General features: G+C 37.4%; 1 protein-coding gene across 2 annotated transcripts in view; it reads right to left on the bottom strand.

Moving 5' to 3' along the window:
• Positions 1-22,731, bottom strand: part of GOLGA4 (golgin A4) — a 77,057-nt gene that overhangs the window by 17,270 nt on the left and 37,056 nt on the right. For both annotated transcript variants that reach the window (XM_086614324.1, XM_086614325.1), the window contains 10 exons: positions 19,319-19,497; positions 18,773-18,904; positions 17,621-17,776; positions 12,440-16,728; positions 11,555-11,676; positions 10,360-10,490; positions 6,137-6,250; positions 2,759-2,779; positions 2,512-2,580; positions 1,791-1,866 (listed from right to left, as the gene is read on the bottom strand). In XM_086614324.1, coding sequence (XP_086470450.1) covers positions 1,791-1,866; positions 2,512-2,580; positions 2,759-2,779; positions 6,137-6,250; positions 10,360-10,490; positions 11,555-11,676; positions 12,440-16,728; positions 17,621-17,776; positions 18,773-18,904; positions 19,319-19,497 — 5,289 coding nt within the window. The remainder of the gene's footprint in view (positions 1-1,790; positions 1,867-2,511; positions 2,581-2,758; positions 2,780-6,136; positions 6,251-10,359; positions 10,491-11,554; positions 11,677-12,439; positions 16,729-17,620; positions 17,777-18,772; positions 18,905-19,318; positions 19,498-22,731) is intronic.

The following is a 22,731-nucleotide window of genomic DNA, read 5'->3' as shown; positions in this document are numbered from 1 at the left end:
GGGCTGGCAGGCATGGCTGCTGAGGAGCGGCTGAGGACATGGGATTTGTGTAGTTTGGAGAGAAGGAGGCTGAGGGGTGACCTCATTGTTCTCTCCAGCTTCCTGAGGAGGGGACGTGGAGAGGGAGGTGCTGACTTCTTCTGCCTAGTACCCAATGCCAGGACATGTGGGAATGGCTTAAAGCTGCACTGGTCAGGGGAGGTTCAGACCTGACATGAGGAAGCATTTCTTTACCAAGAGGGTGGTCAAACACTGGAAGAGGTTTCCTGGAGAGGTGGTCAATGCCCCATGCCAATCAATGTTCAAGAGGCAGTTGGATAGTGCCCTTAATGCCACGCTTTGACTTTTGGTCAGCCCTGAAATGGTCAGGCAGTGGGACTACATGATCGTTATAGGTCCCTTTCAGCTGAACTATTCTATTCTACTCTTCTACCTCCTCCTTTCCCTAACATTCGCTGCTGCGGAAATCTCTGATGACATTTCTTCCCAGCCCTGCACTAGCAGAAGGCAGCGAATACCTATAACCATGTCCCAGCCCAAGGGTTGGCTCTGTCACGTTGTGAAAGGAGATGTGTCCCTTCTGATGGGGGTGAGAGCTGTGGATCACCTCCAGATCATTTGACCCTCTGGACAAATTTGCAAAAAGCAGGTGTGAAGGGCAGTTTCTGAAAGTCTTCTGTGTTCATCCAGTTTCGCTGGTTTCCACAGGAGGGCAAAACCCCACGTCTCTGACACTAATGAGGCTCAACAATCAAGCCCTCAGTCTAGAGCAGGACATGCTCCTCAACTGAATGGTTGCAAATCTTCTCGAAGTGAGCAATCCCTGTTCATTACCCATGGATATATTTTTATTCTTTGTACTCATTTCTAGAAATGCCTGAGCTGTTTCCCTTGGAAAACGATGCTAAACCAGAAGAATCTGAGAACTGTGCTCCATCAGAGTGAAGATCCATCCAGCCCAGTACTTGGTCTCCAGAGTGGCCAACCATAAGTGTCTGAGCCGAGCACATGAGCGGGGCACGTCTGCTTCTGTCGGGGTCCTGGGGGTGCCGGTGGGCCTCAGTGGCTGGGACTGGGCTGCCCTGGGACCCCCACCGACTCCTGCCGAGGGCCCAGGGGCCGTGTCTCAGCTCAGCCTGAGCCATGTGTAGGTGTGTCTGTCTGTGCCCCTGTCCCCGAGCTGGGCCTGGGGCTGCACTGCAGGAGCTGCTCTCCTGGATGGAGCCCTGTGGCCTGGGTCAGAGCTCGTCAGGCAGAACTCCAGGTATAATATAGGAGAACTACTCTGTCCTATTCCCTGCACTCACCATGAGTTGAAGGATGAGACCTACTTGCCTGAAATACCAAGGCTGTTTCAGCTCCAAAAAACACTTTCAACGACACATATCACAAAGGTTACAAGTGGAAACAGGATATTTGTATTGTTAAGAATTTTAAAGAGTCATAAAATGTATATTTAATCAGCCAAGACAAATGGATAATTCCTCCCCACACACTTTCGAGTGCCACTGTCTATACCACTCTCCCCGGGAATACAGAAAGCTTAAGAACTCTGATATAGAGCTCTTTTAACTGTATGACATAAAAACAAACATCAAACAAAACACTGTGTGATTTGCTTATCTGAAAACCACACAGCAGCTCTACTGTAACAGACAAAACAAGGATAAGATGTCATAAAAATATTATATGAGTGTTTTAAAGAGACTGACATTCAACAAATTGTCTAAACCAAAGCATATCTTTCAAACAAACGAAAAGCTCATTTGTGATGAAAAATGCCTACTTACCTCTGTATGGTGTTCCAACTGAGGTGACATACATATTCTTCTCATAATTTTTCAGCCGGTCTTCCAGTACATGAATCTAAATAGAGAACAGTCAAAATGATAAATGGTGTTGAAAAGCATCTAAAATAAGCGCCATTAAACCCGTTTTTACCTAAATATCATTTCCTTCTACGAAAGCAAAATACTTTTGCTCTTTAAGGAAGGAAAACATTAAAAACTGTGTTATTAAAAATTGTCCCTTAATTGTTACTTAAGGAAATGTGTGTAGATGCGTATATACGTGTAAGAATATCTATAGCAAACGTTATGCATATATATGTATTTATATATACACACACTTCTATTTCATACACATAAGTATACATAGAGAAGAAAACATGACAAAAATTGTTCTTAACATCAAAAATGTTTAGTTTAGCAAAAGAGCAGAATTTCATTAAGTGCATTGTTCCATTTTTCACTGCACAAATGTTTTGCTAACCTGTACCACAAGCACGTGGTATTTCCATTCTCCGGGGATAGAGGAGTACTTTGAAAAACACACAGACCTTCTGAGAGCAAGTATGAGTCAAAAGTATTTTCCACGTGCGTTATTTCCGTAGTATGTGTGCGGAGATGTGCTACCTCATCACTTGAGAAGAACAAACCTTTTATTTTAATACTGCGAACACAAAGTATCAAGCAAGAATACTTTCTACTTGTTTCAAACAGCATCCCTTACCTGCTCTTTGAACTCCTGCTCTTTCAGTTTTGAATCATTGACAAGGGTTGTCTTCTGTGCAAGTTGTGCCTGAAAGAACAGTCACATATGGAAATCATCAAGAAACTGCTGAAGATTTATCATAGGTGCCTTTTCAATAAACCTTTCTCTTCTTAATGCACATAAACTTATAAGCAGTATTTCTGCTTTCAAACTGCTGCGAAACAGAATTATCTAGAGAGCAAAATCAACAAAATTTAAGACTTACCTGAAGTTCTGTTATCGTGACCTAGAACAACAAGAATTTCGATTAAAATGCATGAAAAATACTGAGTACATCAAACACTGGACACAGTTTAAAAAAAAAGAAACATCAATCACCTAGTTCTGATAGTCTGATAAAAATTGAAATGACCAACATATTCCTTTAAAAATAAGTAGTCCCATAAACAGAGTTTAACTTTTTTGTATTAGCAGTACGTAAAGCTTATATTTAAATTCTTTCATTTAATTCTGTAAGACAATTATCATGAATAGAACTTTAAAAACCTAGTACTTTCAAATCCTTATAAAATGCATATTGGAGGTGAATGATAACTGAATGAGCATAAAGCACATGCCAGAAAACCCTAACTACTATTAATACTATTCACAATATTGTATCTTTTTCCTTAATTCTTCAAGTTGCATTTGAAAACGTGAATGTTTATCTGAAAATGGTTTCAGCTCAAGAGCTTCATGAGTTCTGCATCTTATAAAGATAGCAATGTTTATGAAGTAGAGAAACAATTCTAAGCTGAAATTTCTACCTGTCAGTGTTCCAACTCTAAGGAAAATAATGCTTTAGTAGTCATGGGTATAACTCAAGGTTGTAAAATCATTTTAACATCAAATAATTTGTGTGTGAAATTTATTTTTTTTTTTTAAGGTAACCTAAACCTTAACGCAGAGGTGGTACATACTACTTGTTTCTTCCCAAGTGTCTTTGGAATTGTGTTGAAAAGGAAAGCTATTCCCCATTTCTGTAAGTTCATAAAACTTGCAGGTTTTCCTATGCTCCACAAACAGAATATAGAGGAAAATTTTTCTTCCATGGACGTCGAACCTGTAAGGGCAATTCTTGCTTCTGAAGAGCTCAGTCATCTGACCAGACATGTATTTTCTCAAGAAGAGAGACAGTTTCTGGTATTTTTACATCCCAACACTAACACTTAAGGATGCTATTATTTGCCATCTGCTTATTACAGTCAGACAAGTATTGTTCAAACGTATAGTTACACTTTATGTCAAAGCAGATACGTTAGGTGTGATGTTTGGCCGAGACTGACAACAAGCAGCACAGGAGGTTTTATAAGACAGACTTCTGTGACTTGGAAGACTCCAACTTTAGGTGACAAACGTATCAATTGCCCGCAAAATGTTGCTTCCAGTCAACAGAAGACTTCTGAGCTGTTTACTACTAGTGCTGAAGGAAAAGAAAAACATCAAGAGAGAAAAGCATTACAAAGCAACAAAATAAAAAGAAATAAGGTGAGACAAAAGATACCATAGCAAATGTAAGATGACAGAATTAATTTGAATGTGCATGTAGAATCCAGATGTGGATTTGTACACTCCTGCTCAGGTATGTGGACACGGTCCCATCCAATTTTCTCACCTAGCTCTGTAATGTTGCACGCATACGCTATTGTATCAGTTGCAAATATATGATATTGTACCAGGTAACAGCAAAATGAGTTTCCTACAGACACATCAAGGACAGGCAATGGATAAATTAAGACAGGTAAGAATTCAGAAGAACTACTCCTAATTTCTAAGGAGGAAAAAAGAAAACTACCTCCCAGAACAGACTGTGTCAAAGAAGGAGAATCCAATCCTGAAATACTGACAGTGGAAGCTCGCTTACTCACAGCACTCTAAATATTTGAGCTTTACTGGGCCAGAAGATGTACCAGGAGCTATCTGCACACTCAATAGCATAAGCTGACTATAAGAATAGTTATGCTGTTTTGAGACGAAGTCACCATTGTAAATAGCATGAAATACAAAATTCACATTCAGTTAAACTAGAGCTATGCAAAAGAAAGCTTGTGAACAATTTGCTAAGTTTGAATTTAGATGGAATTCTCAAAATTACTCAAGAAAGCTTGATGCCTGTATGCAAGCGAAATCATGGATATTTAACTGCCTTACACTCACCAAAAAAGTCCCATTCTTATTCTGCAAGCACTTCAAACCTGGATGCTTGAGCAGTACGTAAGTACATGCACTACCACACAACCTGGTTTTCCTCCACGCCAAATGACACATCATTTATCCCCTAAAACTATTTACCAGCCATGGAGTTCTCTCAACTGGTTTATACCTGCCACAGATGGGACAACTCCTTTGAGTTTCTCCAACAAATGTCATGGAAACTCCAAGGAGTAGAGAACCGCGGACAAGATTCCAAACACGGGCAAAATCAGCTGTTTATTTTGTTTATTGTAAGCAGATTGATCTTTACATAGAGATGTAATATTTGCAATACTCAAATACTTTACAGCTCTATGCTACCATTTCAAATCTGTGCAATGCATTTCTGAAAAGAATTGAGAAATACATGAAATATCATTGCTGGTACATAGATTTGATATAACTTTCAAGTCCTATCAGTGAGTATGTAATCCCAAAGATGAATATATAATATGATGCTAAATAACTGCCTGTAACAGTTAATGAAGACAACCTAAAGATAAAATAGTCTCTGTACTTCTCAAAATAATGTTTTAGGGCTTAGGAGTCTCAAAGAATCTTCCTCCAGATAACAAGAATATGTAAGGTTATCATCAGGGAGTGGACAAGGATTGATTAAAAATACAAGGTAGTCTGATACAAATATTTCTGCTTTTCCTGTTATGAATACAACACTCATGTCACAGAATAGTTTAAAAAAAGTAATCTAAAGGGTGTTGTAAGCAAGTGCAAGGGAGAAGGGACAAACATTAGGACAGTGAGGTAATTTGTACCGTAAGTTTGTAGTGTCAAATAAATACATTTAGTATCTCCGTTGATGCCTGTTGCCAAAGTGAAAAATTTTAAAATAAAGTTAATATGAATTCTCATCAATGACTCAACACCTCTTAACCTTCGTCTCTTCTCAGCATAACTAGTCACATTTTCATCAAAGAATTCCTCAAACTAAAATGAGGTCTCAGAAAGAAAAAAAGCATGCACCCAGTCTTGTTTCAGTGAAGACCTCTCTGTCCATAATTGATATATTCAAGGCACTATTTCAGAGCCCTTTTGAATTTGAACTTAAAAAAAAAAATCACACTAAAAGTGACCCAGTGTGATTTCTTTTCCTTCTAAAAGGCTTCCAGTAAAATTAACATAAAAAAAGACATGTAGAGGGCAAAAAACCCCACTTTAATAATCACAACACAACTGGACTTTTTAGCATACCATTAAAAAGGTGGTATCAAATACTCCAGTTTCTAAAGAGGTTCACTTTTGAAGAAGTTAACATCTAAAAGAATAGAAACTGTATGGAAAATTGAAGGCCAGATTTATAAATAAAATCCAATTAAGAGCAAACCACAGAATTTTATGAAGACGAAGCATTTCGCAGCTAAAGATATAAAAATCAACATTAGTGCCAGCTCACTTTTTCACTGTTCCAATGTTCCTCTTCAGCCATCCTTTGTTTGTATTCCTTTTGCAAACCTTCTAGCTGTGCCTGCAACTCATGAACTTTTGCTGTCATCTCTTCTTCACGAGCCTTCAAAATACAGGAAAAAATACCTATTTATACACTTAATCATCTATTTATACACTTAATCACCTAACAATTCAAAACCTTAACTACAGTGGACAGAAAGCAATCAGCAAAAAGTTATGCGACCACAGAAAGAATAGGCTTGAAATTCAGTATAAAGGCTAATTACACTGCGGGACTACTGAAAAGGGCAAGTAACAAATATAGGAGCTTAACAAGATTTTGCAGGCCTTGGACAATTAAAATGACATAGTTAGGATAAAAGTTTTTTGAAAATTACAAAAAAGAGCTATTTCTATCAGGCACTAAAACAGCATTCAGGTATTAAGTGTATTACTGGAGAGATTGGGCTTGCTTACACGACTGTCATGAAAGGGGCACATGATGGTACAGAGTTCCTTCCTATGCTCTGGAAGTGACAAGGACTCAGATCATTTCCTCACTCACTCTCACAAAGATGTTCCTAAAGCATTTCTAAGCACATCTTCAGAAACGACAGCTTCCCATTCACAACGGTTTGGAGGGCACCGTGCAGCGTGGAGGAAAGAAGCAGCAGCAAAAACGGTAGAGAGGAAATGAATTTTTCCTGTATGTTTTATGACAGTGTGAAGAGTACATTTATAGGAGAAAAATACGATGACCTAAACCTTAGCAAGTTAATCCACCTATATAGCACTTTGCAAAAACAAATATTTTTAAAAACTGTCCCCTCCAGCCTCTTTGTGAGATAACATGTTAGGGAGCTTATAAAACTCCAACTCAGACGCATGTCTCCGCTGCTGAACTCAACTCCAACTCTAGTTTCATTCATGCCAACTACTCAGGGCAGGAAGGTGCCTGCTCTGCTGTGCAGTAGTACTTCAGATCAAATTAGTACAATTCATCAACTGTTATCAAGAACAGAACTGCTAATCCAAGTTTTGTTCCATTCAAAACATCAGGAGTACAACTACAGCGATACAGAACATTCACTGGAAAATTAAGCGCAGAACTGGAAAGCTGGTCCAGACTTAATAGATTTAGGGTACGCCAAAAGTAAAATTAAAAAAAACCCCACAGAATTACTTCCCTGTAAGGTCACTTTTTCATGCGTTCCTTGCACCCTACTTAAGAATAAAACATGCAGCCTCTCAGCCCAGAAACCACCAGCAACAAGAAACACAGCAACCCACCCCCTCCAGAAGCCAGGGAGTGGGAAATCACAGGACCCACGAAAGTTTTATGGCCTAGAAGTTTTAAGAATATCCATCGTCAACAAAAAAACCTTTCTCAAACATCATGATCCCCGAAGAGTGCTATTTTTTATTTATTCATATGATTTTTCTATGCCCTCAAAAATACACCAACAATTAACCTTTACTAAGATTTTTTTTATACACGGTTATAACTCCTCTAGTGGAAAATCTTCAATACCTGACATATTCAGTTGCTTCTATTTTCTCTTGTTTGGCGTTTTTTTTGGAGGGTGGTGTGGTAATGGTTGTTGTTTGGTGTTTTTTTGTGTTTTTGGTTTTTTTTTTTACATCAAGGATCTAAAAATCTTACAATTCCTAGACTACTGTTCACTGAACTCGAAATTGCATGCACAGCATTGTTAGTCATAGAGGAGAGTTGAAATGCAGAAAAGAAATTCAATTGAAAATGATGAATCACACCTCCGGTTAAAGGGACCTACCTGTGAGCTGCTTTTTTTTTTTTATAAACCCTGAATAGAGATTATAATTTAAAATTTGAAATAATTAGAGATCACGTGATGTTCCAACATGCTACAAAATCTATACTTATACTAGAACCTATTGTTCTATACAGCATCTGGCATACTCTGAAAATAAACGGCACACTATTTGGATTTAATTACAGTTATAGACTAAGACTTCAATTAAGTTGTAACTTCCCAAATCTCAACCATATCCTGCATTCACATGGGAGGCATTACGACAAATGAAAGAATATATACCTGAAGTTAAGATATTTTGGTTTTAGCTCATAGATAGGCTTTAAAATAAGCTAGCTGGAGCACAGCATTCAATGTTTCTCTAATTATATACTTTAGTTGAGGAAAAAAGACTTAGGCCTCAAATTACAAGGGATGCTGATTTACAAGTCCTTTAATTAGGCAGATTTTCACGAAATCTTCTGTGATAGCAGTTTTTATGAAAGATAAGCCAACAGCAGATAAAGCAAGAGAAGTACCAGGGGAGCACTTCCCAAATAAATCATATTAAGTTTAACAGACTGAATGATTCCTGCTCATCTTTAAGGATATATACTCAAATCAAGTTAGACTAATTTTTAGCATCATTAACCATGTTTAAAACGCAGCAAAGAGCTACAAAGTTATATGAGCAAAATTCGGTCTTGCAATTGGTATTATTTTTGCTTCATGTTCTTACCATTTATGACAGAGACAAATCTCTCTGCATAAATGTCTTGATGTGAAACTTCTCAAACCTATCATGAGCCAAGTCAGGTATGAGCGAGGTAATAACTGGTAACTTTAGGCTAAATTGAGAAAACATACACATCTGCTGATACATATGTTCCTATTTCAATCAGGCATCTCAACAAATATGACACACACACTCAATTTAACATAAATAGTTCTTAACTTTTGATATGCTTGCAATACTTTTTCAGGAAAAAAGGTAGCAAATTCTTGGAACTTTTTTTTTCCCTTCCCTAAAATAATAGAAAGACTCGAAAATATACCATTACCTAAAAAAGAAACATGTACTCTAAAATTCAAAACATCAAAACTACAGGTTATTCTAGTTCCAGGCAACTGTTGCTGCCATCATCAATGAGATGCAAAAAATAACAGTCTTCATGTCTCCCAATTGCACAGAAGTCAAATTAGCCTAAACCTTCAAGATCATACGCTGCGTACTGCAAGCACGTTTCTGACATACGTACAGACTGAATGCACCAGAAAACAGCGAGGAATTACACCTGCATGACTTCAAATCACAGACCTATTTGGGCCTGTAAAGCAAGGACCTGAATGGCAAGGCACTGCACATTCAGGTAAGAGAAATATAAATCCTTCAGAAATGCAGAATTCAGAACTATGGTACAAAAAAGTAATCTCAATTGGTTTATATGATGCAATTTTTTTAAATTAGGAAACAAAAGGAGACTCTAAATTTAAAACCCTGCCATCTCCATCCAACTTGCTCGAAGTTCAAAAATCAGAATGGAACACACTAACCTGCCTACAAAACCGAAATTTTTAGTATGAAACACTCAGTCACGCTCAGTACCATAGCTCTTTGGGCTACTAACTGAGAATAAACAAACAGAAGTTCACTTACATTTATTACCACTGGCTCCATTCAAGTGACATTCTTTTTTATTAATTATTTGTGCAAACAGGACTAAGATTAGCAAAATTAAAGCCTGCATCCCAATATGACGTACAGTCTAGCACTGAAAACCATTCAATCTTTTGTTGCCATACGTGTGGGGCTGGGACAGTTTAACTGGCTGAAACAGGAGGCATCCTTGGATGGTATCTTTAGACTGAAGCTGGCTGCTAACTTCTGGCTGAAACGTTGCCAGAGCAAAACTACATCTATCTGCAAATATCATGCAGACAAACTGTTTGCTTGCAAGTAAAAATGAAAGCTTTGCTAGCATAAAAACGATGCAAACAGACTGCACCCTGCATAGAACAGAACCTTACTTTAAGGGCTATGGTGCCAATCCGGATGGGGCATCAGAGGAAGGAGCTAGACAGTGAGGCTGACTCAAAAACACTGTATTTAAACCCTTAAAAGAAATAACACACCACCACAACTCTAGTAATACTTAAATTTAACTCAGTTTCTTCATTTCAATCTAGAACACAAACTGCTCAAGGACATAAGAGCCTAACTGCACAATTTTCATTGAATGATCAGAGCTGAGACTTAATTTCTGCTGTTCTTTCAAGTTCATAAAACACAGAAACAATCATTTTAATTGCAAGCTAAGCCACCACTCATACCAAATGCAATGCAAGCAGCAAGATCTTTACTAGAAAGAATTAGAGTTTTTCTGTCCAGCTGTGCAATGAAAAAAGGGAAAGAGTTATTTTGAAATGTATGTAGTTATATCACTTTTCAGAAAGATACCTCGAGGATTTCTTCATATTTTTTCACAGTTCTTTTTAGATCATCATCTTTTTCAGCAATTTTTTTATGCAATTGTGTTGTCTCTATGTGATGATTTTCTATCAATTCAGTTTCTACCTCCTGGGCTTTACCTATAAAAAAAGAGTCAAGTGATATTAAAAAAGCATATTTGTTTTGTTAAATTATGTCACAACTTATTAAAAAGCTTAAAGACAACTGCGGAAGGCATCTATAAGGAAAACTTGTCCAGAAAATTAATTTTTCACACTGTCAGTGATAATTATGTCACTTGATCCTAATATGTATGAAGTTTGCTGTCTGCAGTTTGGTATCCAGAGCAATTTTTCCTACTTCACGCTGGAATTTTTCTCTAAAAGTTAAGATCACAATCAATATTTATCAACTAATTCTATCTCCTACTCTATCTAGAGAAGCAACTGAAACATCTGCAAATCTCCAGAAATTCCTCACTTGTAGGGGTACTTCCAGTAACTGTGGAGTCAAGTAATTCTGGAGTCAAAAGATACCTTCCGCTGACTTCTCTGACCTCCAACTTACACTATGGTGGCAAAGGACTGACAGAGAAGAGAAGCTGAAATATGCTGTACTCTAGTTATAACCATATGGTATAGCAGACATCATATCCATTTAGTACATGTTAGTGGTTACAGTGAATGAAGTCTGCAAAATGCAGCTAAAAAAATGCAGTTCTGATTCCCAGATGGATCTAAGTTTCTCTAAAAGGCACCCTTTAGTGCCATTCAACAATGGAGGGTTAAAGGTTTGTATTGCTGAAGCCAAAGCAGTATTACAGTGAAAACTTACCAACGTGCTTTCACTTCTAAAACCCTACTCTCCTTTTTTTTTATTTTCTTTTGTACCTATGATAAAAAGATAGCACCTATGGCTATCATGGGTAACTCTTGCCATGACAGATGCAAACAGGCAGAGTGCTACATCAAAGATCCATCCCACAGGATAAGGAAGAACAGCTACACAGTATTGTTAATTCTGCTACAATTAACATTTCTGTGTTATTTCCTGAGCAAGAGAAGTTCTTTCCCCGAGTTCTCCAGGCAGTCGTAAAACACGTTGTCTTTATCAGAGTTCCAGCTAAACCCCTTTCCCCAAAACATGCAAAAATTTGGTTTTCTGGCTATTTTACTGATTACAGTTATATTAGTATTTCACTTACTGATTGTCTCTTTTACTGCTGTTTCCAATTCTCTCTCTTTTTGAGCCAGCTGAGTATTGAACTCTCTCATTAACTGCTTTAAGGTGGAGTTGTGCTTTAACTCAATGTCTTCTTGTTCACATCTATTAAAAAATTGTCAAAAAAATATAGTGAGGAAATGAAATGTTTGAAGAGACGGCAAGAACAGTTTAGCAAGGCAGGAGATCTGAGAATTCTCAAGAACTGTTTTAGAATGGGATGGTTTTGAATTAGATGAAATCAGTGGGATTCAAGGAGGCTTTTTGTTCCCCTCCCACTGAATTCACCAGGAAGACGTAGGTGTTTCATTTAAAAAACAACCCAGAATTGAACCCTTCCAAAAGACATGGAGTGTTCAATGAGGGAGACGAAGAACTGGAAGTAAAGAATGTGCTGCATAAAACCAGAATTTTTAGGAAATTCCTTGCCGGAGAAACTATTCGAGTGCTGAGCAGTATATCACATTTTTGTGCAGTACATACGAACAATTATTGATATCATTTGAACATGAAGCTCTCAGTACTCAGTTTGATTGAACTTTTGTTTCCTGTTTGAGGAAAAGAGGACTATATTTTACATCCTGGCAATGCTGAAAATGACCATCACTAATACAAATCAAAAGTGATATTACTCTGCCAAAAGATAAACCGCTTTTTAAACTGATGACTCAGACAATGTTTTACGTGTTCATGAAGTGCTACTTGCAAGTAGCTCTTTTCTTCTTGTTTCTCTGTTTATAAAAATGACAGAAAAACACCAGTCACTATTTCATCGTCAAAAATGGAGCTTTAAAAAGGTATTCTTGAGGGTTTAGTGGTTAAAAAAAAAGCAGAGAAATAGTAGCAAGACCAGGACCAAAGAATTTACCTGATTTTCTGCTCCATTTCTTCTAAGGACTCCTTCTTTAATATGTCAAGCTCCTGCTGATGTTCTTTTCGCAGAGCACGTAAGTCTTTTTGAAGATTATTCACTTCTTTGCGTAGTTTCTGTTTCTCCCTTTCAGTCTCTTCCAGTTTAGTCTGCAAGTCCTCCTGCTGGTTCTGCATATCACCCAGTAACTTCTGCAGCTCCAAACCAGATTTAGCCTTTCCTTCAGTGTTTTCCTCAAAAGCTTTCAGACTGTCATTTCTTTCATCCAACTGTTGCTGTAAACTTCTTAGCTTTTCTTCATATCTCGAACTCTTCTCTTCCATTTCAATCTTAAGCACTTCATTTTCCCTCACTAAATTTTCCATCTCTTTTATCTTCAGTTCTAAAGATTGCCTGACTGCCTCCTTTTCCTGCATTTTTTTCTGGAAATCTCCAATTACATTCTCCATATCAAGATGTTTTTGCTCTTTAGCTTTTAATTCTTCCCTGGTGCTTGCTAAATCACCACCACAACGAGCATGCTCATCCGCTAACAGTGAGTATTTTTTGGTTTGCTCCTCAAGTTCTTTTCTGAGGCTTTCAGTCCTAATCTGCTCCTCCTGATGGCTCTTCTCAACACATTCTAATTTTTTAAGGAGTTCTTCCTGTTTGTTTTGCAGTTCTAGACGACAGTCATTACTCTCTCGTTGTTCTTTTTCGTACTTCTGCAACAATTCATCTTTTTCCGTTAAGCCCTTCTGTAACACGTGCATTTTCTCTTCATATGTCTCTCGGACACTCTGAAGCGTTTTATTTTTTTCTTGCTCTACAGCAGCTTTTACACTTTCTATTTTTTGCAGCATTTCTTTCTCTAATTCCGTGGAATCTCTTGTTGACTTAATTTTTTCTTCCAAGGATTCAATTTTGGCCTCTCTCTCCTGCACTTTTTGTTCCAAGTCTCTTAACTGATTTTCTCTGTCCTGCTTAAATTGCTTTTCCCTTTCACCCATTTGAGACATCAGTTGCTTTTTAATAGAACCGATTTTTTGCTCTGCCTTTTTTTTCAGATCTGCCAGCTTAGTGCTGTTCTCTGCATTCAGTTTCTCTTCCAATTCTTTCAGTTCTTCCTCTTTGCTTTTAAGCATCACTGATTTCATTCGATCAAATTCCCTCTCCTTTGCTTCAAATTCAGCTTTCAGTGACCCTATTTGCTTCTCAAGATTAAGCACTTTTTCTTCAGCTTCCTTAAACCTATTGTCCTTTTCAAAAGCCGCCTTCTCTGCCTGCTGGAGTTGCCAAGCTATCTCTTTCTGCTCTGTGTCTTTTTGTTCATGATACTTTCTGAGTTCCTCCATCAAGGAATCATTTTCTAAAGTTTTCTGAGCAACGTGTTCTTCTAGTTCAGCAATTCTTGCTGTTTGGTTTTTTAACTTTGCAGTTAACTCACTTTCTTCCTTTTCCCTCCTGTTTTGCTTTTGTTCCAATTCACTTTTTAAACTATCCAGATTCTTGCTTTGTTTAGCCAGCTGCTCCTTCAGTTTATTTAGCTCTTCATCTTTCTTATTGGCTTCAGTATTGCTTAACTCAAGTTTGCTCTGCAAATCTTTAATAGCATCATGATTTTGCGTAAATCTGGTTTGTGCTTTCGTCTTCCACTCCGACAGCTTGGCTGTGCAGTGATCTACCTGCTCAAGAGCCGATGCTTTTTCTTGACTCAGCATCTCAATTCTGGACGATAACTCCTGTACCTGGTTTAACAACTGCATCCGATCCTCTTGATGTTGCTTGCTTAACAGAGACATGGCTGCTTCCTTCTCCGTTAGACTTACCATGCTCTCAAGTCTAACGTTAAGGTCATTAATCGTTTTGTTGAGAGCAGAGATCTCGGATTCTTTTTCCTGGAGTTCCTCGCTCATTGAGGTGACAGCGTTGATATTTTCAGATAACTCTTTCCTCAGCTGTGTTATGCACGTTTCTTTTTCTGATGCTGCTTGCTGCTGATGCCCTCCTTCTTTTTGCAACTGTTCCTTTTCTGTTACGAGTCCTTCAATGTCAGCTCTCATGGACATAATTAAATCGTCTTTCTCTTGTAGCTGTTGCATTGACTTTTGCAAAGAAGTACTTGCGGCAGAATGATGCTCTGTTACTTCTCCAAGTCGAGCTTCTAGCTCAAGAATCTTACTCATTTTCATTAATACTGCTTCTTTAACTTTCGCAGTTCGGTGCTCGCAATCTGCAATTTTGCATGTTACTACACCGATTTTTTCATTACATTTTTCAATTAATTCATTGCTTTTTGTTTGCAGCAAAGCTTCAGCATTCTTCCAAGAAGCATCCAACTGGGCTGCAAGTTCTGCTGACTGCCTTTTAAACTCCGTTTCTTTTTGCCGGATTGCCTCTATTTTTTTCTCATAATTTTCATGATCTTTATACTGAGAAGACTGCACAGTTTGGAGTTTCTCTTCAAGTGTTTTCAGTGTATTGGCCAGCTCAGTGATTTTGGCTTTGTCCTTTTCTTCAACTGCTTTCTGTTTACTGAGCTGTTCTTGAAGTCCTGACTGCTCTTTCAGGGACTGATTAAGATCACCTTCCAATTTTTTCAACTGGGTTTTCAGGTCATTTTCCTTATCCGACAAAGCGTTCACCTTAGCCACTGACTGCCTTAGTTCTTCTTGCAATTCCTTCAGGGACTCCTCCCTTCTCACCTGTTCTTCCTTCAGTTGGGTTATTTCTGTTCTGGAGCCCTCCTTCTCAGCACTGAAGGTGGCAAGTTTCTGTTTCAGGTCTCCAACTTCCTGCTCTTTCTCTTGCAGTTCCATTTCATGTTTTTCCTTGAGCTCTTCGACCTGTTGATTGAGTTTCTTTTCCCAACTCTGGGCAATTTCTTCCAACTCCCTCCTATGAGCCTCAGCAAGACTCTCTAGTTGCTCCTTCTGATTAGACTCCAGTTTTGACACGGCATCATTGATTCCGGCTGAGCTGGCATGTGCCATTTCCAACATTTTAGCATTGAACTCACTCTCTTTCTGACTGAACTCCAACTGCTTGTTTTCAAGCTCTTTTTTTAGTTTAGCTTCCTGTTCAGCAAGTTTCTTTTTGAAAGTTTCTTGCATATCTTTTGATTTCTGTTTAATTTTCTCCAATTTGTTCTCCTGACGTTTCAGTTTACTTTCATATTCCCCTTGTAAAGCACTAATTCTCTCCTCTGTGGCTAACAGTTTCTGTTTCAGCTCTTCTACTTGCTTGTCCTCTAACTTCATGTGTTCAATTTCATTTTCCTTTTCAGTTAGACTTCTCTTTGTCTCATCAGCCTCTCTTTGTAGATCCTTCAGTTGACCTTCATATTGTTGTGTTAGAGAAGTTACTTTTTGTGTATTTTCATTACTCTGCTCTTGCAAACGCTGCTTCAGGTCATGTACCTGGGAGATGTATGCTTCTAACTCATTCTTGACTTCATTCAGCTGGGATTCAGTTCTTTCTAGTTGCTCACGAAGCTGCAATTTTTCACCTTCAAGATCTGTCAGATTTTGCTCCAGTTTTGCTAATTTCTCTTCATAAATCTTTGCCTGCTCATTGGAAGTACTCCGATGAGATTCTGAAAGCTCCTCCAGCTTTCCAGTCGCTTGGACAAGTTCAGCTTCAGATCTTTCTGCAGATTCCTTTAGTTTCTGTTCATGTGCTTTTAGTTCCTCCAGTTGCCTGTCTTTCTCCTCTAATGATTGCTTGAGTTTGTTGAGTTCCTCTTTGAGTATCTTCTCAACACCTTGAATAGACATTTCATGCTCTTTTAACATCATTCCAACCTCTTCTTCGTGTCGTTTCCTCTCTTCTTCCAATTTTCCTTCCAATTCTTGCTTCGCTTCACATACTTTACTATTCAATTCAGAGAGCTCTTGTTCTAAATCATGACGTATTTTTAGTGCCTCTGATAGCTCAGAAGACAGTGCTTCTAGTTCTGTTTGTTTCACATCAAGTTTTTCTAATGTTTTTTCATTCATCTCTTCTATGTGTGCCTGGAAAACTGTTTCTTTCTCTTTCAAAATTGTATCCATCTCTTGTTGCTGTTTCTCTCTCATTTTCTCTATTTCTGTTACTTGCTGTTGCTTTAAGATTCTAAGTTTTTCTGTCCAAAGCTCTTCCTGCTGCTGTTTCACGTTCTCCAATTCTTTCTTGTGCTTTTCAACTATATCATTGATTTCCTTATTGTGCTGCTTTTTTTCAGACTCCATCAGAGTACTTAATTCCTCTGATTGCTTTCTGTCATCTTGTGAATACTTTGCAAGAGAGCTTTCCAGTTCAAGAATCCTCTGTTAGAGAATATAGTTTTAAAATAATATGAATATCCAAAAGGTAACAAGCTGATTAAATTTAAAAAAATCTCACCAGGTTTACAGAACTACACTTATTCCATTATTTTTAGTGAATATTGACATTTTATATAAGCCTTTCATTCATCTAGTTTGTTGTAAACTTTGCTTCCATTATGGTGTTAGTTATTTAATAAAATAATTTAATAAAATAAAATTTAATAAATTTCCTATTTCACTGCAGTGAAAATAGATACAATAAAAACTTGGAAAGAATTTAAATACTCCAAATAAATAATTCACATGATATTTATGAGATATGTTCACAGTTTTTTATTAAGCTAAAGTACCAATACATAGGATGAAAGATCGTTATCATGGAAATGCTGCTGTAAAGTTAAAACACTTCTACATGTAAAACTTTCAAATTAATATTTGGGAGTGGTGGAATAATGTACAAACTTGCATTGGCAGATAATACAATCTTACCCATTATATAAAGCAAAGCACACTTCAAAAATTTAAGCAAATTTTTTACCTACTCAAGTATCCTTCTAAGTGTATGGTAGCAGCACCCAGAAGTTACACAGTTTAAAGTTTAACTCTCCTGTATAACATACATAAAAATTATGTAGATGGAAGCAAATTCATATCCTATGCCATGATATCAAGTGAATGTATTTCTATATTTTGCCTTCTAATCTTGTAAAAAAAAACAGAGGCTGCAGCATATCATAGCAATACATTAAATTTCTGTCACTACAGGAAGCATTGTGAGATTAAAACAATCCAATCACAAAAAATCCACAGATTTTGTAAACCTGTCACAGTTAAACATATACTGAAAGGAATTTTTGTAAATGTTTAAGCTTTTGGAATTGTATTTACTCACAGTTCTGAAAGTCTCTACTTCTTGATGCATCTTCTGAACTTTCTTGTCACACTCTGACTGTATTGCTTTCTTCTGCAGCTCTAATTCTTCTAACGCTAGGGATTCTTGCTGCTCTTGTTCTTGAAGGGTTTTTAAACACTCACTCTGATTTTTTTCCTGTATCAAATATTATGATCAAAACAATAAACTATAAATATAGTGATAATAACTTCAAAACTAGTATAATAGGATATTTACAAATCAGTTAATAGGATTCATATACTAATCATCTGTATTTTCTCCCCCCATCCCGTTTGTATTTCATCTGTGAAAACAAAATTAGTTATAAATCACTTCCATTTTCTCTTCTTGGGAATCATTTGCCTTCTACTTGTCTTTGTATGAAAAATGTTAATAGAATCCAACCTTTCATTTTGGTTTGTTTACCACAATTAATTGAGACTAACACCTTAGAGGAGTAAAGGTCTGTCCTCACTTGATTGCACTGCTAATGTATTTTTAAGCTTCTATTCTTATAACTAAAAGAATAACCTGGGAAAAAGGTAGAAAAATACAGCCATGGAAGGGACTGTCAAAGTCCTTCAGTCCTAGTCACCGACTATCATGGAGGAGCAGAAAAGAAAATCTACTGTTTGTTAGGTAAAATTACGTGATGACCTAAAGTGGATTGCAGTTTATGAAAAAGGGCAAAGAATCCCAATGATTCCTCCCAGCCTAACCTAGAAGAAAATTTTTTTCTGTGGTCAAACACTATGAATAATTAACCTTGTTCACACAGCACAAGACAACCAGACATAATGATTGCAACACTTTTCAAATAACAGCCTCCCTCTTTGTACCTCTTTTACTCTAGTTGCTGTGGCTAATCGCCAATGATCCAGAGGAAGAAATAAAAAAACCCAAACAAATCTAACAAAAAGAGTTTTCAAAGATGCAGCTGTTAATGAGCAGTGATAGTGATTAATTATCATTATTCAGTCTGGATCATTGCAGCTGCTTTCCTTTCTCGTGGCTGAAGTCCGCACTCTTTGGCTTTTGGAGGACACTCGTATCTTTGAGTGCAGAAGGACTGCAGAATAGGGTCAGATGAAGAATTCTCGTCCCACCTCACTCTTAGATAAATGTCTTTCTACACGTTTTAGGGATACTTACAAGAGCTGCCTTCATCTTCTCCTCGAATGCCTTTTCTTGGGCCTGTAATCTCTCATTTAGCTCCTGATCTTTGGTAGCCATTTCTTTTTTATGGAATTTTTCTAGTTCAGCAACACGCTCCTCTGAAGACTTCTGTGAATCAAAGTCAGAAAAAACTAATTTCAAAATATTAAATAAGAAAACACTTTGTATTATTTCTTAATAAAAAAGCAGTGCAACAGAGAGAGGAAACCAAAACCATCTCTTTGCTCCCTTGGAATAAGTAACAATCACTCGCAGCGCTTTATATTAAGCCCTGACAGTCCTTATTTTCAAGCTTGCAGTTACCTATCTCCATTCTCAACTCTTTCACAGTTCTACTAAAAGAAACACATTTGTCTTAAGCAAATCTTTAATCTCAGACAGTAATTTTTATAGAATTTATTAAATAGCAAAAATTTTAATAACAAAGTTCTAATATACTAATGCAATTTTACAACCATAGTTTAATTGTAATCGAATTATTAGATTAAAAGCCAATAATACAGGGTGAGTTTCAGCTTTTACCTTCATAATCTCAACCACCTCTTGTTTCACTCTGGTTAACTCCCGTTGAAGATTTACCCTCTCTTCCTCACTTGCCTTTTCTACTGCTTTGATTTTTTCATCCATATCTGCCTGCAATTTTTTCCGGGCTTCCTCTGTCTTTTGGGCAATACTCAGAGCCCTCTCAAGCTCTTCAAAAGCTGCAAAGAAAAAAAAAAGCATATAATAGTCAAGAAATATGTATGTCCATTGATAGAAGAGAGTTCTCAGTAACTGTAAACTACACAAGTAACAGAAGAATGAACTTAGGAATCCATCAAGAAATCACATGAGTTTATTATCTAGAAAGTAAAGAGAACTGACAAATAGTTGTGAAAGTCTTCCAATACATTTGGTAGCTTCTACTTCTTCCCCTAAAATCACTATAAAATACATAAGCCATATAAATGAATTATGGCTCTTCTGGTTATATATGCTGAATACCTTTGAAGAAGAGGAAAAAAGCTGCATGAAGAAATGGCAATTCACAAGTTGTTCATCCACTAAACAAGCAGACATAAACCAGGAATGACTGCTATGCCAGTCAAGTTTTTACTGAATCATGAAAGAGTTCATCCTAAGAACACTGAAGTATAATACCAGGCACTTTATTTACCTAAAAGTTGCTCATTTCAAACTGTACAAACTAAATAATCTTTTCTTTAAACAGCGGGCTGGGTGAGTCCATAGGGATGGCTTTGCTAATTTCATTATTTCACTGTTTACTTTTAATGCAAACTACTATCAATGCAAATCAGAGACATTGGAAAAACATTTCTGTGTTATGAAGACTATCCTGTGCTTCTAAACTTTGCAAATAAAATGTCAGAAAAAAATATTAAGATTTGCTTCCAAAAATTTTGAGTATCTGTAAGATGTTTCAAAAGAACACTCAAGCTGCAGTGATGAAATTTATTTACATTTGCATAAGATGCACAAGTCTGCTGAAACACATTTTAATTTACAAATGGGAAACAATAATTCCATAGCTCCTTCCCACGCTAAGGAGAAATATTCTAACATACGTTATTCACAGAATGGTTAGGGTTGGAAGGGACCTCAAAGATCATCTAGTTCCAACCCCCCTGCCATGGGCAGGGACACCCTCCACTACACCAGGTTGCCCAAAGCCTCATCCAACCTGGCCTGAGGTTCACTTCATAGATAATAATTATTCACTTCATAGACAATAATTTAGATATAAAGAGAAAGCAAATAAACTCCTGTGTTGTGAGCTGGTTGTATTATTACTACTGCTGCTACTACTATTATTATTATTAAATACCAGTATTTGAGTTCCTCACTGAAACTGATGGCAGAATCTATACAGAACTACACAAGACTAGAATTTGACCATTATTAGGGAAATCTCCTTTCCTGAATAGACAGATCATCAATGAGGAAAACCCCTGCTGCATATCAAAGAAAAATTCAGTCTCAGAACAGCCTACTAAATGGGTAATTTTTTGCACAAAAGAACTTTGGCAAAACACCTCTGTAAAATTCAAAATCACAGTGCCAGTATCAAGATTGTAATTTATCAGGGCACAAAAACCCTAGAAGTATATTATTCTACTATACCCTGGACTACTTGGAGCAGACAGAACAGAATAATTCTTAAAGTGTTCCTCAGTACGCTAAGCTTTCTTCCACATAGTTCTATCTCCAAAAGATAATCATAACAGGTACACATTTCCCTGGTTTCCTTGAGTCACGATTACTTAATAATCATTCACAACAATTCTCATAATCCCTGTTCTTTTAAAACTATCTTTAATAACATTCAGGCATATGTTTGAGAAGTGAATAATAATTCCCATTCCACCTCTTCTGATAACATTCAAAACTGAAGCTTTTAACCACAATCTATTTATACTTCTAAGGCAATGCTGCAAGTATGTTTTCAAGTAACTTAATTCTGTAACATTGCATTCACTCAAATGCTGACCTTTTCCAAAATTTTCTTCTGTTTTCTGAGGAAGTCTTTTTCTAACTACTCACAGCAACAATCATGTTTTAGGGCAAAACAGGGTTGTTATTGACCCTGGCAATACCAAAACACATCACTGCATTCACTTTTTCACTCCCAGTTCTACTTGAACAATAAATATTAAAAATCATTACCAAAACCTAAGAGCACTAGAGATTATTTCAAACAGCAGAACAGTCCAAAGCATAATGCAAACATGCATGAGGCTTACAGTTCCTCTATTTCCAAGCACAGTTCTTCCCAGTCCCCACGAAGGCATTTGCCACCTGGGACCTGCAGGACTCAAGTCCACCCGAGCACAACTCGGTTATGAACCCAGCCTGCACAAGTGTGTTTGGAGAACGGCACCGACTTCCCTGAAGCTCCTCTCAGCCCTAACAAAAGCACTCACAGCCAGCAAAATGGGCCAAATCCTTCAGTACTACAGCATCATAAATGTTTTGTTTTTGTTTTTTTTTTTTTAAAAAAAAACCCTACAGACCTTTACCAAGTATAGCTTAAGAATAAAGCCTGCAAGTAAAAGATTAGGTCATTTCACTTTTCTGTACATGTTTTCAGATTCTTGTTCTGAGCAACATATACTTGAACTTCATTTGAGAAACCGGTTAACTTCTACAAAAGGAAAGAGAATGCATTTGCCACAGCCCACAACTCCGCCCAAGAGAAGACCCAGGTTCACACTAGGATTGACTACTGATATAGAAGAACTGAGCAACATGCAGAGCACCAGCTGCATCGCCGTCGTCGCAGGCAGGATGCTAACACAGAAGCTAGACAAAAGCTGATGGAGAAGATGCCAAGCGGATATGAAAGCACAAAGAAGCAACGCTTCACAGAAACACACTCAGCTCTCTAAAAGTTAAATTATATGCATCTCAGGCACTTTTAGCACTGGAGCAAAACAGAACACTTTTATTCAAAGTAGTTAATTCTAGTGTAGCATGACACAATGAAGTTTCAAATGAGCGGAGGGCTAAACCATCATCAAGTGGAAAGGACATGGTGCAAATTATTATTATTGGTTTTAATCTATGGGAGAGTTTAGTTCTACTGTGGATAACAGCCTGGAATAAAAGTTGATGGTTTTATCCAAATCCATCTATTCTGAATGCAAAGAGTAAAGGCGCTACCTGTGCTCTTCCCCAACCAGCAGAGCTACTGTTGAGGGAAGATCTGTTAACCGAGGTACTGCCTAAGTGCAGTCTCACAAAGGTACAGTGGCAAATCAGAACCAGGAACAAGAACACCAAGAGAGTCTTACAAAATCCCTTTCATGTGACCAAGCCAGACAGATCACAATTTCTGGGCATCAATTACACAAAAAGAGCCTGAGCAGAGCTGAAGAAGTGCAAGGTTGCAAACCTGATTTTTATAAAACGTGTGCTAGAGAGTTGACTGCTTTACA

This window comes from Tauraco erythrolophus, chromosome 7, assembly GCF_009769465.1.
Source record: "Tauraco erythrolophus isolate bTauEry1 chromosome 7, bTauEry1.pri, whole genome shotgun sequence".
Classification (NCBI taxonomy): domain Eukaryota; kingdom Metazoa; phylum Chordata; class Aves; order Musophagiformes; family Musophagidae; genus Tauraco; species Tauraco erythrolophus.
Note: the sequence above shows the minus strand (reverse complement) of the source record. Positions and strands in the feature narration are given on the sequence as shown.